Source organism: Theileria orientalis, chromosome 2 (assembly GCF_000740895.1).
Source record: "Theileria orientalis strain Shintoku DNA, chromosome 2, complete genome".
NCBI classification, from domain to species: domain Eukaryota; phylum Apicomplexa; class Aconoidasida; order Piroplasmida; family Theileriidae; genus Theileria; species Theileria orientalis.
Window position 1 is genome coordinate 2,201,646 of NC_025261.1, and position 15,334 is coordinate 2,216,979.

Sequence of the window (15,334 nt, forward strand, 5' to 3'; positions counted from 1 at the left end):
CTAATGTAATATGTGTGTAGTATGTGACTCAAACTTTTATTTACCATTATACACATTAAAAATAAAATTTGTTTGTAATTATAAAAGTTAAAGTATGATTTAGGGAAATTATAAAATTATTCCATTAATAAACATGAGTGTATTGAGTATAATATTAATTTCATATGGGTTTTAATATATAAAACCTGATAATAATATTAAATATCAACTGTACTAATATATAATTTAATGTGCAAACTACATTATTCTATACATTTATTATATAAAATGGTTTCCTTTAAACACGCTTATCGGACCAAATAGAAGTCTTTTTAAAAACTTATCGATCTTTAAAATTGTACATATAGGCCTTCCACTCACCATTAACTAACCTCAACACGACAACCTCCTTCCCGAAATTAACGGTAAACCTATTTGAAGATTTATAATAGCAAATGTACTTTGGATAGTCATCGTGAGATTTTTTCCAAATTGTTTTGTCATCAAGCTTCATTTCAATACAATCGGAAGTTTCACCTAAAATGAACATCAGAACATTGGCTGAATCATTAATTCTGTATTGATTTGTCTCTAACTTCCTCAATTTATTGACATCATAATCATCATATGTAAACAATGTAATGGATGACTTATTGAAATGTAAGTCATAGTTTGAGTCTACTTGTGGAATTTTTGGCTTTGTTGTAAAACGGTAATAGTACACATTTGACTCCCATACATTTTTTTTTGTGCAAATAAGGAATTTTTTATTGAAACGTATAACGGCTCTTTTTGTGCTTTTATAATACGACAGAGATATGGGATAATCTAATTTTGATGATTCAGATTGATTGCCAACTTTGTTTTTACTGACCTTTTCATTGCAATCTCCATAGGCATGTCCACTACCCCCAACTGGATATTTTTTATCTATGTTCCATATAGTTTCATTTATATAATTAATTGCTACACATCTTATTCCTTGATGAATTTTAATGTGGATGGCACAAAAATAAACTTCTACATCATAATTGGACTCATCAATTTCTACTAGTTTATCCCTCGAATCTTTAATGAAGAGTTTGACATCATATGGAGATGTTTTTTCTAAACCCTCGGATGTTTCTTCCCTTTCATCATTATTCAATTCTGATTCACATTGATCACTAGATTCAGTTAAATTCTCCTCCAAATTTTCTAAATTGTTTTCATTATTCTCAAAGAAATTCATATCATTTGGATCTACTATTGGTTGAACTTCCGAAAACACTTCAACAGATTGGCTGGAATGGCTTTCCTTTTTCTTGGACTCTTTTTGAGATACTTTTTTAGGTGTTCTTGTACGTTCAATTTGCCTATTCGGATTAGTTCCTTTTGTGTTTGGTGTAATACACCCTGTTTTATTGGTACTAACTTTTTTCTCTAGCCATGTATAATTGGATTTAAAGTAAGACTTTTTTTCTCCATTATTAAAAAATAAGGTAGCATGTTTTGTAGTTTGGAAAATGTTTGCACCTTCGAATTCAACCATCACACAAAAATAATTTTTGTTACCTTTATCGCTTTTCCAGATGCAATTATTTAAGTGCTTAACAGATTTAAAACCGTATCCGGCTTTTGCTTTTATCGTTCCAATGTTGTTGTTCTTAACATATGTGTATTTATTGGTTGTGATTCTATTGGACTTGATATCAATATCAACTGTTTCAGTAATCTTTGAATTCGGTTCTTTGTTATTGTCAGAACTAAAAATGTTCTGTGTGTAAAAAATATAACATATTAATTTTAACCAATTAAAAACTTTCATTTTATTTTTGGTTTATTATAATTACTCATTAAGAAGTATTGATAGTTAATAAGTGAAATTATTGAGAACAAGTAATTGGATTTTTTAGTCCTTTATTAAATTGCCTTTGTATTATACTGCTTTTAAATGGGTTTAAGAAAATAGAAATAACAAAAACAATTATAAAAGATCATAATGTTTAGTACAAACTAAAAATTCAATAGTACTTAAAATTTTAAATGTAAACTAGAGAATGTAAATGTGTAAAGTGGCACAAAGAGAATATTAATATTCAATATTAAACGAAAGTTATGTGTAAATTTCTTATTATAGAAATTCACAGGAACCAAACTAGACAAAATAATTGTAAAAATGTTTGAAAACAAAACACATGAAACCTAAATTAATTGGTTACTAAATAATATATAGACTATATCAATATAGATCCCCTACATATATTCTATCCATGTAAAACGTTGAATTATCGACCAAACAAAAAAAAATTAATCGTGTAAGATGAAGTTCATATTGAAATTTCTGAATGATAAACAATAAATTCAATTAGATTTATTAATAAAAATAAATATAATTAAAATGTGTAGTTAAATTAACAAATTTTTAAACGAAAAACTATTAATAGAATTAAATATATAGAACATAAAATAAAATTTAACAAATTATATAATATTATAAAAATAAATTATTATTAAATCAAGAAAATAAAATTTGTCAAAGATTATACAATATATTTTTTTCAAATTATAAAGAGTGAATAGAACAACGTCATAATGATGATTCTTTGTATGTATACAAGATTTATGTGTTAACAACTTAACAAATCACTAGAAATTTATGAAAATTGAAAGACCAAAATGTTATAGATATGATATATAGATAAATATATAAAAAAAAGTAAAATTGGATTACACATAAATATTTAAAAACACAATAAGGAAATACAAAAATGATATACAAAAAAGAAATATATAAATTCAATATTTTGTTCTATGATTTATTGGATTTTATTTATTTTCAACAATAACTATTTAAAATTAAAGATATAATATCAAAATTGTACTCACAAAATAATAAAACTATAATTCAAAAAATTGTCACAAATATAAATACATACATAAATATATACCAATATATATAATATGTTTATATAAAATTAATTTCAATTATTAAACTTTTTTAAGTAATTAATTTATAAGATGGGGGAGATTAATGGATGTGTATAATGTAATACATTATTAAATTGTTTTTGATTTTATAATTTCGCATTTGTATGTAATGATTTTTAATAATCTATAAATATTTGATAATAAATTTATTATGTCAATATTATACCACTATATATTTTATAAGCTATAAATGTATTTAAGTGTAAACTTTAGTATTTAAAATGGTTATATTTATTTTTGTTATTTATTTATACACTGAAGTGTTTTAAAATTAATAATATTATTTGTTGTTTGTCTAACCTTCCTAAATTTATATTTACATGATTTTATTCAAAGCTGAATTCATTCATGTTTTGATTATCAATAAGTTGTATTTGAACTTTTTACACTCATGATATGTTCAATTGGACCTTTATCATTAATCATCTTTTGTTCAATTTTTTGACACCTTTTTCCAAATTGATTTTCTTTATCGCCCTCGTCTTCCACTGTATGATTATTGATATTTGAATTATTTAAATCATACTGATTGAACTTTCGTTTTTTGGTTAATGTTCTTTCTTTCGATATTCGTATAACCCACTTGTTATCGATACACACAAAACCATAACACATTGACTCCATAATGACCCACATAACTTTGCTTGTAACATTTAAAATTAATTTTTCTGGGTAGTTATTGCAATTTGTAATGGGATCATGTTTCCATATTGATTCTTCTTTATATTTAACCTCTACACATTTGACACTATCCCCAAATTTATGGCCGTAAATATGATTCTTTCGTCCATACCTTATAACCCTAAGTTGAGTAATGTTCTTTTCATCTATTGTACCCTCATTTCCTAATGTACATATTTTTATTTCCTTTAAATTTAAGTTATTTTTATCTGTGGGAATAGAATCTGACAACTTCCCACATAATATTATAAAACACACAAATATATAATTCATTTTAATTAGCAGACTAAATTTAATTTCTTTTTTATATTATATGTTGGATGGGGACTTAAAATAATATTTTAAAATTTGTTTATTTAATAAATTTGAATTACATTAAATAAAGTTATTCTATAATGAATTGATATTTTCTACAATATTTGAATTATTTATTTGTTTTATTTTACACACCCATATTTTATAAATTTATTAGATCTGTTTTGTGTCATATTTTAGATTGAAAATTAATATTAAAATTTAATCATAAAATTATGTAATTATTATAAGGATGTTTTAATATATAACATAGAAACATGAAACTATACTACATTGAAATTACACTGTTACTACATTGTTGAGTAATTATGTAATAACTTATAAGGCACTCCTTTGATGCCTCGTACAACAAGGGGATGCTGTTATCTCATACGGATGTTAATGATACATTTATTAGAGTTTGTTACTAATGTTACCGTTTTTAGGCTGTCTATTAAAATGATGGTACTATTACTGATGTGATTGGTTATATATAACGTAAACACCCAAAACAATAAAGTAACACATATTTATAATTAGTATATTACAATTTGAAATCTCAACAAATTTGGTATCATAATTGTATTATTAACTGTCCTTCATATTGGCAACAGTCAATGATAGATTATGATCCAAATTTTCAGACTGCAATAAAAAACGATAATATTTTATTATAAAGGGTATAATGAAGAAATTGCTTGGCTAGATTCAACCTTTTGTACTTGAGAACGACCAAATCTTAATTTTCTAACAACGCTTTCCACTTTTGCTCTTTTATAAATATTAACTTGGTATATAAAATAACGGGGTACTGCTTTGTCGTCTATTAAGGTTACAATTTCTGGGAAACCGTTACTATTTTTATATACAACAGCACTTATGAATTTACCCTCTGGTTCAATTTTGGGATGATAATAATCACCAAGGACCACAAAGCAAATATCAGTGAATTCTGGGAACTTGTGAACGTATTTAGTGTAATTTCCTTCAATCAATTTATCTTCAACAACTTCAACCTCAAATCCATAATCATGTTTGTTGTAGTAGTTAGAAGTTTGATCTAATCTCAGGTACATTAACGCAAAATTATATTGTACCAAGTTCCTTAGGTTGTCGTTTAATGAAGTTAAAAAGGCTGGGTCCTTTTTAATAGGGTGTTTCTTTTTAATTGCATAAACGACATCGGTAGTGCCTTTAAGAACGACAGCTATGGGAATATCCTTGTGTTCATTAAAGAAGTAAGCGTCCACACTTGTTAATTCAGGGTCATCAAAACTAATATCAACACCATTCAATGCAAGTAATTTGAAATTAGATACACTGTCGTTTACCTTAAAACTGTGAGAAAACTTAGAAAATTCCTTAAATTCGTTCTTGACGACTGATACCAACTTAGTGGGATCTGGTAATGAAGAGGCATCTGAAGCATTAGAGTAATGATAATCGGCTGATTTTGATACGTCAATTGTAATATAATTGTAATTATAATATGCCAAATTTTTTAAGGTGTTCTCTAAATTAACGAAAAGGTTGTCCAACTTGACATATTTATCGTTCTCGAGCTTATAAAAACTCTGCTTGGTGGATCCATACATAATGAACAAAAGAGGCTTCTTTAAATTTTTATTTTGAAAATATGTTTCAACGGACGAAACTTTGGTTAAATCTACATTCAGGTTAATCTCGTTGACAAAACGTAGGACGTTAAATGGTTTATTAACACCCTCTACAGTAAGGGTATGAACACATCTCCTGAAACCCTTAAATGGTGAATTGTCATGACGTTTCACAGTTATTAGGTTTGAAGTTGAATGAGCTGAAATGCCACCCTCGAAATCGTAAGATTCATGTCTTGCTAGGTTAATAACTACAGCATTATTAATTTCAAAGTTAGTAAGAGCCAAGAAATAACGGAACATAGAAACATCGGTTTGTAGATGGTAATTAGGATATCCAAAATAATTCAAAATAGCATGGTCTGCAAATGATCTTATATATAGCGGTTTCGTTAATTCTTTATCCCAGAAATAAACGTTTACTTTACGTACCCACAGATTACGTACAAAACCCTTAAAAAGAGTATTTTCAAATTTGTACCTGTGAACCTTAGCACTGGCGAAGTCACTGTTGTATTCTGAATTGTAGTAAATCGTGTGAATATATGCCTTAAATCCTTCTTGTACTTCAATAACATTTACGCCAGGCTCAGTCACTTCTATTTTGTATTTACCAATCACGTAATGACCTGATTTTTTGGAAAAATCAATCAATATGATATCATCTCTTAAAGCAACGTAGTGTTTATCAAGAACATTTGAATCCAAGTATGGAACATAAGCAGCTTCCCACTTGTTGTCTCCTTTATGGATGTAGGTCTTCCATCCTGTTGAATCTTTCAATCTAACCAACAATGGTTCATCATATTCACCAACGTATAGTTCAAAATCGGAAACGTTTTCATCATTGAGTTGGAAATTAGAAAGTAAATGCCTAATTTGTGGTTTAAATGACCTTGCGTCACTAAGAGAACAGGTGTACTTCTTAAAAACATCATCAAAATTATGTTTCCTAATTGTCAATTCATCATCTCCCTGTATAATCTTGTATGGAGTATCCTCGGTAGCAAGAGTAATAACTGAAAGATCGAGAACTAAATCTTCTTTAGTTAAATTCATTTCAGGAAGAACATTGACAAATGTAACAGGTTTTTCAACAACGTCGACATTATCATGCCATCCCGAAGGAAACCCGTGAACGGGATCAAAACTAATACTTTCAATCTCTGGTTCTTTTGGCTCTTCAACTACATCTCTACCATGCCAGCCGGTAGGAAAACCACTTGCGGGATCAAAATCTATATCATCACGTTCAGAAATTCTTGTTGGTATTTTAAGACGCCGTGGATGGATTGATTCATCTCCATTGGCAAATGGAAAGGCTCCAACTGAAATAAGTTCGCCGGAGTTAGTGTAGTGATGAAAGTCGCCATCATGCCAAATTGTTACAAAATCACCTGCATCTTGATTATTTAACACAGAGAAACCAGAAATGGGAGTAATCTTTGAAACGGCAACCTCATTGGATCCAACAACAAATTTCCGTATCCTGAGAGGGAGTTGAAAGGTGTGAGTCCAACCAGTGAGTTTAGCCGTGGGAAAATCGTGATTAAAACTGTTGACACTGGCATTATTTCCACCTACGGAGTAGTTTTCTCTTTTTAAAAAGTCAATCTTAATAATGTCATCGCTAGTATCCTTGACTTTCAAGTCGGCATCGTTTGCTAAGCGTACAGGCGAAATACTAACATTAGCGACTGTACCACCTGTACCCTTCCTTTTCTTGAGCAGGAATCCAACAGTCAAGCCGATAGATAAACAAATAGCAATTGCAACGACAACTGATGCGATAATCCAAACATTTCGCATAAAGATTGATAACCTATCTTATTGAACCAACCATGTCGTTATTTAGGTTTACAATCAAGCAGTTACAAAATATAAATTTATCCATGAACCTCATTGTTCATTATGTGCTTGAATGTAACTGATTGGCCTCAAAAATCGAGTTTTTTAATTTAGCAATGGGGAGATTCTTTCATACAAATATTACTAAGAAATTCTTTTGGCCTCTACCTACCTTATTTATCCGATGCTTTAAAATCACCTTGATTTTTTATGCAATTGTTTATGTCATACTCGGTCAAATGTGTGTCCATCCTCCGATTTTATTCGTTTGTGAATCTCATATTCATTATAACTTAGTCGTATTACAACACCCTTTTAAGTGCTCTTTCCATTTTATATATTTATTTACTTACTTTATTTTTATATATTTTAAGAAAAATTAAATCCATACTCTTTTTCATATTTGTACATACACTCCAATTCATATCATGATTTATACAATATATTTTTTAATTTGTTAACAATTTTGAATTACAAGCCCATACTGTGAAATCTCCAAATGCCTGTAAATAATGTGATTCAAACCCTAGATTTAATGTCATATGTCAAATAAATTATTGAGTGTAACAGGTTATATATGTAGATTTATTATACTGAAATTACCATTCTTCCTAACATTTATTGTTGTGAAATTAATAAACTTAAATTATAATTTATTATTATTTTAAAAATTGGTGTTTATTTTTCTACTTTGTACCATGTTTCTGTTACTCCAAATAATTTAACATTAGCTGATTGTTATCCATTTACTAACACATATTTATTACTTTGTATTTGTTTTGTCAATTTTATTCATTTGTTAAGTAAAATAGTATATGTGCAAACATATAAGGTTGCTACATTTAACAATTAGTCGATGAACTGTCAATCTTCTAGCACACAACTGCGAACACACATATTATCCTAGGCTATTAACACATATAAACAATACTACATTGAAATTACACTGTTACTACATTGTTGAGTAATTATGTAATAACTTAAAAGGCACTCCTTTGATGCCTCGTACAACAAGGGGATGCTGTTATCTCATACGGATGTTAATGGTACTTTTATTAGTGGTAGCTACTGACTGAAAACATAGCCTTAATCAAGCCCCCAAAAGTACAATTATTCAATATGGATAATAGTCCCTTCTACTGATGATATTTACCAGTAGCTGTAATAGTAACATAGGCTTTACCATAACATGGCTATTGTCATAACATAGTCTTTACCACGACATGGCTGTTATCGTAACATAGGCTTTACCATAACATGGATATTGCCCTAACTTTTAAGTGTTTGACCATTCTAATGCCCAAACACCAGTCTATCATGGTTAATTATCCTTTGGTTATTAGTGGTTATATTAATGTTTATGGTTGTTCGTGGTTATTAGTTGCTCCATGGCTGTTATTGACCAATTATTGCCATTGTTTTTTATTGGCTACTCCATGGCTGTTAATGACTGACTGTACCATGGTTGTTATAGGCTATTCCATGACTACAACTGTGTATTGACCTAATGTGCTCTTGGTGATGCTGATGCTGATCCTCTTAAGGTCGTTGTACTAGCTGAGCCAGCTGACCCTGATCCAGATGTATCTTCCTCTACTTCCTTGAGATTGGCAACGTCCTCTGTTCCAGTAGATTTACCTTCGTCAGATCCTGTTGTTGAGCCGGCACTAAGGTTCGTCACTGATCCTCCTAATTTAGCGCTAGCACTGGCAAGGTTCGTAGTTGATCCACCAGTGGCAGTTCTTGCCATTCCTGGTGATGCTAGTCCTGTTCTAGTCATTGTGGTTGCTGCGGTACTGCCAGATCCAGTTTTTGCAGCTCTCGTTATGGTAGTATCATAAGCCCATGTATTATCCTGTTTCTTCTTATAAGCCACTGACTTGGTATCATCGCGTACTACAATTGCATTGTACGTATCTCTATATGATACTGAAACAGGTGCGTCAACACTTTGATCTCCCTTCTTCCATACCTCATTACCATCAAATGTTACCTTTACACATGGACTAGATGCATTAAACTCGTATTTGTCATCACCAGTTACTTTTTTCTTTGTATAGTCAGTGTTTTCCACTAACTCTACGATGTTACCATCTGCTCCCTCCTTGAAAAATTTAACACCTGTTGATGCTGTCCGAGCCTCATGCTTGACTGGAGGAGCTGCTTGACCGTCAACCTTGGTTACGTGTGTTTCGACGGCTGGAGGTGCAACATGACCTGCCTCTTCCGGCTTGGTCTCCGGAACTGCAGCAGCCTCTGCCTTGTCTTCAGCAGATTCTTCCACGGGTTTAGCTTCAGTTGAACCGGGAACTGGAACAGCAGGGGCTGCACCCGAACCCTCAGCGACATGGGCTTCCGACTTAGCTTGTGCGGCTACATGGGCTGTAAAAAGTGGATGTTCAGAAAAGTTGTCAGCCGGATTAATCTCGCCTATGTATTTATGTTCTACCGGACTTTTAGCTTCTGATAAAGGAACTGTAGCTTCTGGTAAAGGAACTGTAGATGCAGCTGACGCAAAATGAGCCTCGTACACAGCCGAGTCATTGTAAACCTCTTGCTTATCCCATTTGTGTCCATGTACATAAACAAGCTTTGCGTTCACTACTCTATATTCTCTATCCAGTTTGCTGTCTTCCTGTTTGATTGTATTATACTCTCCTTCAAGTTTTGCGTGTTCGTCGTCTAGCTTCCTCTTCTCCACATCAAGTACAATGAGTTCTCTATTAAGTGTACTATGCTCACTTGCTATATTTCTGGCTTCCCCCTCTAGATTTTTCAAGTCCTTTTGGAGCTCTTTAATCAATTCTTTCAGGTCAGTTACTTCTTGTTTTTTTTCTGTTAATTCTTCAAGTTTTTCATCTACCTCTTCCTTTTTAACCAGTATTTGAGTACTTTTAACGTCTATTTTTCCTTCATTTTCTGCTATTTGTTTTCGTTTGTCATCAATTTCTTTACCTTTGGCCTCCTTGTCCCTCTTATATTTGTCTTCTCTGTATTTTTCAGCTTCTGCAAATAGGACAGGATCCTGGAAGTGCCATCCCTCAGGGAAGCCATCTCTATACATTTCATTATTGGCCCTTCTGTGTTGAGCGTACATTTTCTCCAAAACTTTATGATCAGCACGGTGATGATGACCGTCAGGGAAGCCATCGTAATAAGTCAAATCGAGTGGTTTGGACACATTGGCGGCTTCTGTCCTTTCTACGGCCACATTATAGACAGCTGCATCAATTTTAGCATTGAGTTCATCAATATTGTATGGTTTTTCAATTTCTTCCGATAATTGATCGGCTTCTTTGATCAATTTATCTGCAGCTTTCTTGAGTTTCTCTGCAGTTTTTCTTACATCTTCAGCTACAAGCCTAGCTTCTTCTCTTTTAGCTTTTAGCTTTGGGTCTGGACCTACCATGTCAACATGCCATCCAGATGTATAGGAGTCAGGGTACAAGCCATTAAGTAACACAGTTTCAGTTGCCGGGGCTGCCTGTCCAGATGAGCCATCTTCACCTGATGATGATGTTCCATCAGCTGATGCTGATGAGCTACCGTCAGCTCCACTGGCTGGTGTTGCTAGACTGGCATTGGCATCACCGGATGTCGAACCTTCGTTGGCTGGAGATGCAACAGTACCGTCAGCTTCTAAAGTTGAAACTTCGGCTACATCACTACCGGCCGTTGAGCCTGCTTTACTACCGGCTGTCGAGCCTGCATCACTGCCGCCTGTTGAACCTCCATCTGCTTTGACTGGGACCATGAGATTCCAGTGGCCGTTTGTCAAGAGGTATACCAACACGTACGTACTAATGGTATTAATCTTCATGGAATAGAATGTCACTGAGATCAGGGTAGCAAGGATCAACCATGGGTGGTGCTGGGGTCAGTCCACTACGACTACGCCAATTAACAGGTACATACACTGGCAGTGTATTGCATTTACCGACTACGAAAAAGGGTCCTGCAGAGTCTCATGCGATTCATGTTCTTGTCGAAACACCAGGTATAGCGACAGGCGCCTACAACAGCCAGTAGATGACACATGTTGTCTATGGCATGGGTCAAGGCATTAGTGCATACCGTGTCGGCTGTGTTATGTTAACAGTTGCTGTGCGTTTGTTAATGTTATGAGCGATTGTTGAAGAGTGTTTTTCTGTGGTTTTGACCAGGATAATGTGTGATAACCTGGTGTATCGGTGCTATGAGATGGTCAACCTGTTGATGATGGTTGGCCAGGTTCATGTTATTGATGTGTTATGAACATAAGTGTTGATAGTCGGTGATGGCAGTGATTGTGACTTAATGTATGAGTATCTACAGCCGTTGATATGTGTAACATGGTTGATATGTTGACGCCTTGTTGAGGTGTATCCAATCCGGTTCGTAGGTGTGACTGGTCTGTTGTGTATACTGGCTTTATGTGTTATGACATGGGTGTTATGTAATAATTGATGGTTCAACATACTACTGTATTGTGATTATATGATCAAATTTGTTAAGACATTATGTATGTCAAGGTTCAAGAATTATGGTATACAGTCAATTGTGACTTCATGATGAGTTTGAGGAACAACAGCAAAAACAAGTACATCAGCAAAAACAAGTACATCAACAAAAACAAGAACATCAGCAAAAACAACTGGAACGACCTGGAGACATATCTTCACTATAACTATCAGTGATTTCCTCTTTACAATTACGTACTAGTTTGCAAACAAATTTCATTAAGGAACACTTTGGTCTTTTAGCACGGCCTCCAAACAACGAGGAAAATTCAGATCTCGAACGTTCACCAGTCGCTAAAGTGAAAGACAAATTTGCATTGGTGTCATAAGTTTTATTGCATAAACCGCCTGCAGATTCGAGTCTAGATTTCTTATCATGGTTTGTGTCAGTTGAACCAGTTTCTGATTTATGTCCAACTTCATCTAATAATCTCGGTCCAACAGCTTTCAATTTGTGTTCAACATCATCAGTCGATTATCCATGTAGTAAGTTGTTATCAACCTATCTCGAATCAATTGATTCGTTACTCCGAGTATCAGTAGACGATGTATCAGTGGAGTATTCAATAGTCAAATTATCATATGTTATTGAATATAGAAATACAAAAATTAGAAATTTGACATAAATTATCATTTAAATCGAGTGCTTTATTAAATCCATTTTTGTCTGTATTGACCATTTTAAAACTTTTTAGCTACAGAAATGTGAGTACTAGGACTAGGTGTGTATAATATATAATAGGGGCTTAAAAACTACAGAAATACTACACTTATATATTTTACATAACATTAGTTAGATGTGTAGGTTCACTAACTACATTCGTGTATATTTGAATATGGAAGTTCGTGTTTGGGTATTATGATTCCTCAACCATGGGGTCAATTATCACTTTGATTTATTATCTGTTTATTATTATATTAGTAATTTTCAATGAAATTATAATAAATCTCGTCCTAATAACCTCGAAACACTAAAAAACTAAAATGTATTGTCAGTGTTTACTATCAAAACCCCTATAACCAGCTTCATCAGGCATACTCGTCTGACCCATTTATGTGTCAACATTAACACCTCAATATTACTAAAGTTTTAGTACGTTAACCCTTGGTAGTACGTCTACCCTTGGTAGTACTATGGCCACTGCTACTACGTTAACCCTTGGTAGTACTATGGCCACTGCTACTACGTTAACCCTTGATAGTACGTTAACCCTTGCTACTACGTTGACCACTGTTAATACGTGGACCCCCCTACTTTTTTCTCTAACTATTCCTAGTAAACGTGGCCACAAATGCCCTTTTACATGTCCTATTTTCGTTTTTCCAGGCCCCGTTATTTGATGTTCGCCATGTCGTATTTTACTACTTGTTCTAGTGGCCACCGTACCGTAGTAATCGGTGCCCTGGTGATGACCTTACTTATATTGTAACTTGCCTACCCGTCTCCTTACCCTAGTAGTCAGTGTCATAGTGTTACCGTTTCTCTATTGTAACTGCCCTGGTGTTACCCTGTCCCTAGTAGTCGGTGCCCTGCCGTCCAGCTTACCCTAGTAGCCAGTTCTATAGTGCCACCGGGTAGGCCATAAGCCACCTCCGTGCCCATCCATACCCAGTACTACCCTGCCACAACCAGTGTTATGGCCTGGTGGCACCTTATCAGCTACCACCGACCCTCGTCGCCTCTTCAGTCACCTTTGTAGACCCTGTTGCCACCAGCACAGGCTTCCATGTTTATCAACGTCCATAATTTTTATCAATTCTTATCAATGTTTGTCAACATCAACGTTTATCATTGCTTGTCAACGCCTATCAACCATCAACGTCTATCAATTCTTATCAACGTTTGTCAATTCTTAACAACGTTTATAAATTGCCCTTAAACGTTCAATAATTGTTGTTCAACTGCCCATTTGCCATTGTCAACAACAGTCAGTCTGCCACCGTATCAGCTGGGTCATGATAGCTCTGGCTAAGTCATGATAGCTCTGGCTAAGTCATGATAGCTCTGGCTGGGTCATGGTCGATATCCTAAAGTTTATTGTCAATATCAGCTTGTTAATGTCATTGAACAGCTCCGTTATGTCCACAATAACCGTAACTTAATCCACTAAGTCCCTTGTTATGTTTATACACCCTGGCCATCTCTTACCCTCGTGTATATACAGGGTCGACCAGCTACTCGCCACCTCCATATATATACAAGGGGTATGTCATGTCACATGGCCGCCTGGCACCCTGATGTATATGCCACCGGGTACCCAGGGTGTGTCAGGGCCATGTTGTCACCTCGTATATACGGGTGAGTGGTCATGGCACCTGGTAGCCAGGGTGTGTCACAGGGCCATGCGTGTTATGGGCATGCCAGACCGTAACTACACATGCCTGAGTCGAACTAAACATGCCGGACCCCAGCCAAGGGAGTCGTTGGTGAGTGTGATTATAATATGAGTGTGAGTTGATTTATGTTGATGATTTATGTGAGCGAGGGAGATGTGGGTGATGGAGTGGGTATCACTGCCACTCAGATATCATTGTAACAGTGTACCTTCTACCCTGATAAGGTACCTTTAACAGACACAACGTTCAGTTATCATTGTAACAGTGTACCTACCACCCTGGTACGGCACTTACAAGGTACCTACTACCCTGTTATCAGTCCATCAAGGTACCTACTACCCTCATAAGGTACCGTCAACACACATAACTTTTACCAAGGGCATTGACACGGCACTGATAGCACACATAGGGCACTGGTACTACACAGACATGGTAGCTATTACCCTGTTATCAGTCCATCAAGGTACCTACGACCCTCATAAGGTACCGTCACCATGTGCAAGGGTTGTATATCATGCCGACAGCACCCATAACCTTCAGATATCATGTCGACAGGGTACAAAACACCATGATACGACACTGACATTACCTGTAAGGCGCTGCTACGGTACCGACACGTCACACATCTTTCTCCAACCATGCCCAAACCTTACCAAACACTCTGGTATCATAGCAACAGGGTACATAACACACCGATACCATTATAACAGAATACATAACACACCGATAGCAAGACAACATCACCCATAAGGTTCTGATTCCATGGCTAATACCTTACCAAACACTCTGATAACATGCCCAAACCTTACCAAACACCCTGATACCATACCGAATAGACACATAACCATAGCCAACGAGCCGATATCACTCGAACAACCTGACACATGACCTCTAGGGCTTTTTTAGGGTTTAGGGTTTAGGGTTTAGGGTTTAGGGTTTAGGGTTTTAGGGTTTAGGGTTTAGGGTTTTAGGGTTTAGGGTTTAGGGTTTAGGGTTTAGGGTTTTAGGGTTTTGGTTTTAGGGTTTAGGTTTTAGGGTTTAGGGTTTTAGGGTTTAGGGTTTAGGGTTTTTAGGGTTTAGGGTTTAGGGTTTAGGGTTTAGGGTTTAGGG

The 15,334-nt window shown here is 34.5% G+C and overlaps 8 protein-coding genes across 8 annotated transcripts; 4 read left to right on the top strand and 4 right to left on the bottom strand.

The window, feature by feature from the left end:
- Positions 1–319: 319 nt before the first annotated feature.
- On the bottom strand, positions 320–7,349 carry TOT_020000986 (conserved hypothetical protein; the record flags this gene model as incomplete). The annotated part of the gene is made up of 3 exons (XM_009692737.1): positions 320–1,735; positions 3,529–3,861; positions 4,638–7,349. The coding sequence occupies 3 exons, from the start codon at positions 7,347–7,349 to the stop codon at positions 320–322; spliced, it is 4,461 nt and encodes a 1,486-aa protein (XP_009691032.1).
- A 1,296-nt stretch (positions 7,350–8,645) lies between these two features.
- Positions 8,646–8,891, top strand: TOT_020000987 (hypothetical protein; the record flags this gene model as incomplete). The annotated part of the gene is made up of 1 exon (XM_009692738.1): positions 8,646–8,891. One exon carries the CDS (start codon positions 8,646–8,648, stop codon positions 8,889–8,891), a length of 246 nt encoding a protein of 81 aa, XP_009691033.1.
- Position 8,892: 1 nt separating this feature from the next.
- Positions 8,893–11,208, bottom strand: TOT_020000988 (conserved hypothetical protein; the record flags this gene model as incomplete). The annotated part of the gene is made up of 1 exon (XM_009692739.1): positions 8,893–11,208. The coding sequence occupies one exon, from the start codon at positions 11,206–11,208 to the stop codon at positions 8,893–8,895; it is 2,316 nt and encodes a 771-aa protein (XP_009691034.1).
- A 41-nt stretch (positions 11,209–11,249) lies between these two features.
- On the top strand, positions 11,250–11,417 carry TOT_020000989 (hypothetical protein; the record flags this gene model as incomplete). The annotated part of the gene is made up of 1 exon (XM_009692740.1): positions 11,250–11,417. The coding sequence occupies one exon, from the start codon at positions 11,250–11,252 to the stop codon at positions 11,415–11,417; it is 168 nt and encodes a 55-aa protein (XP_009691035.1).
- A 203-nt stretch (positions 11,418–11,620) lies between these two features.
- TOT_020000990 (hypothetical protein) lies at positions 11,621–12,567 on the bottom strand (the record flags this gene model as incomplete). The annotated part of the gene is made up of 3 exons (XM_009692741.1): positions 11,621–11,846; positions 12,118–12,331; positions 12,492–12,567. The coding sequence occupies 3 exons, from the start codon at positions 12,565–12,567 to the stop codon at positions 11,621–11,623; spliced, it is 516 nt and encodes a 171-aa protein (XP_009691036.1).
- Positions 12,568–12,879: 312 nt separating this feature from the next.
- Positions 12,880–13,616, bottom strand: TOT_020000991 (hypothetical protein; the record flags this gene model as incomplete). Its single annotated transcript, XM_009692742.1, has 3 exons — positions 12,880–12,930; positions 12,991–13,301; positions 13,580–13,616. The coding sequence occupies 3 exons, from the start codon at positions 13,614–13,616 to the stop codon at positions 12,880–12,882; spliced, it is 399 nt and encodes a 132-aa protein (XP_009691037.1).
- A 37-nt stretch (positions 13,617–13,653) lies between these two features.
- TOT_020000992 (hypothetical protein) lies at positions 13,654–14,974 on the top strand (the record flags this gene model as incomplete). The annotated part of the gene is given in 4 exon segments (XM_009692743.1): positions 13,654–13,728; positions 13,871–13,981; positions 14,000–14,314; positions 14,462–14,974. 4 exon segments carry the CDS (start codon positions 13,654–13,656, stop codon positions 14,972–14,974), a joined length of 1,014 nt encoding a protein of 337 aa, XP_009691038.1.
- A 12-nt stretch (positions 14,975–14,986) lies between these two features.
- On the top strand, positions 14,987–15,112 carry TOT_020000993 (hypothetical protein; the record flags this gene model as incomplete). Its single annotated transcript, XM_009692744.1, has 1 exon — positions 14,987–15,112. One exon carries the CDS (start codon positions 14,987–14,989, stop codon positions 15,110–15,112), a length of 126 nt encoding a protein of 41 aa, XP_009691039.1.
- Positions 15,113–15,334: the final 222 nt, after the last annotated feature.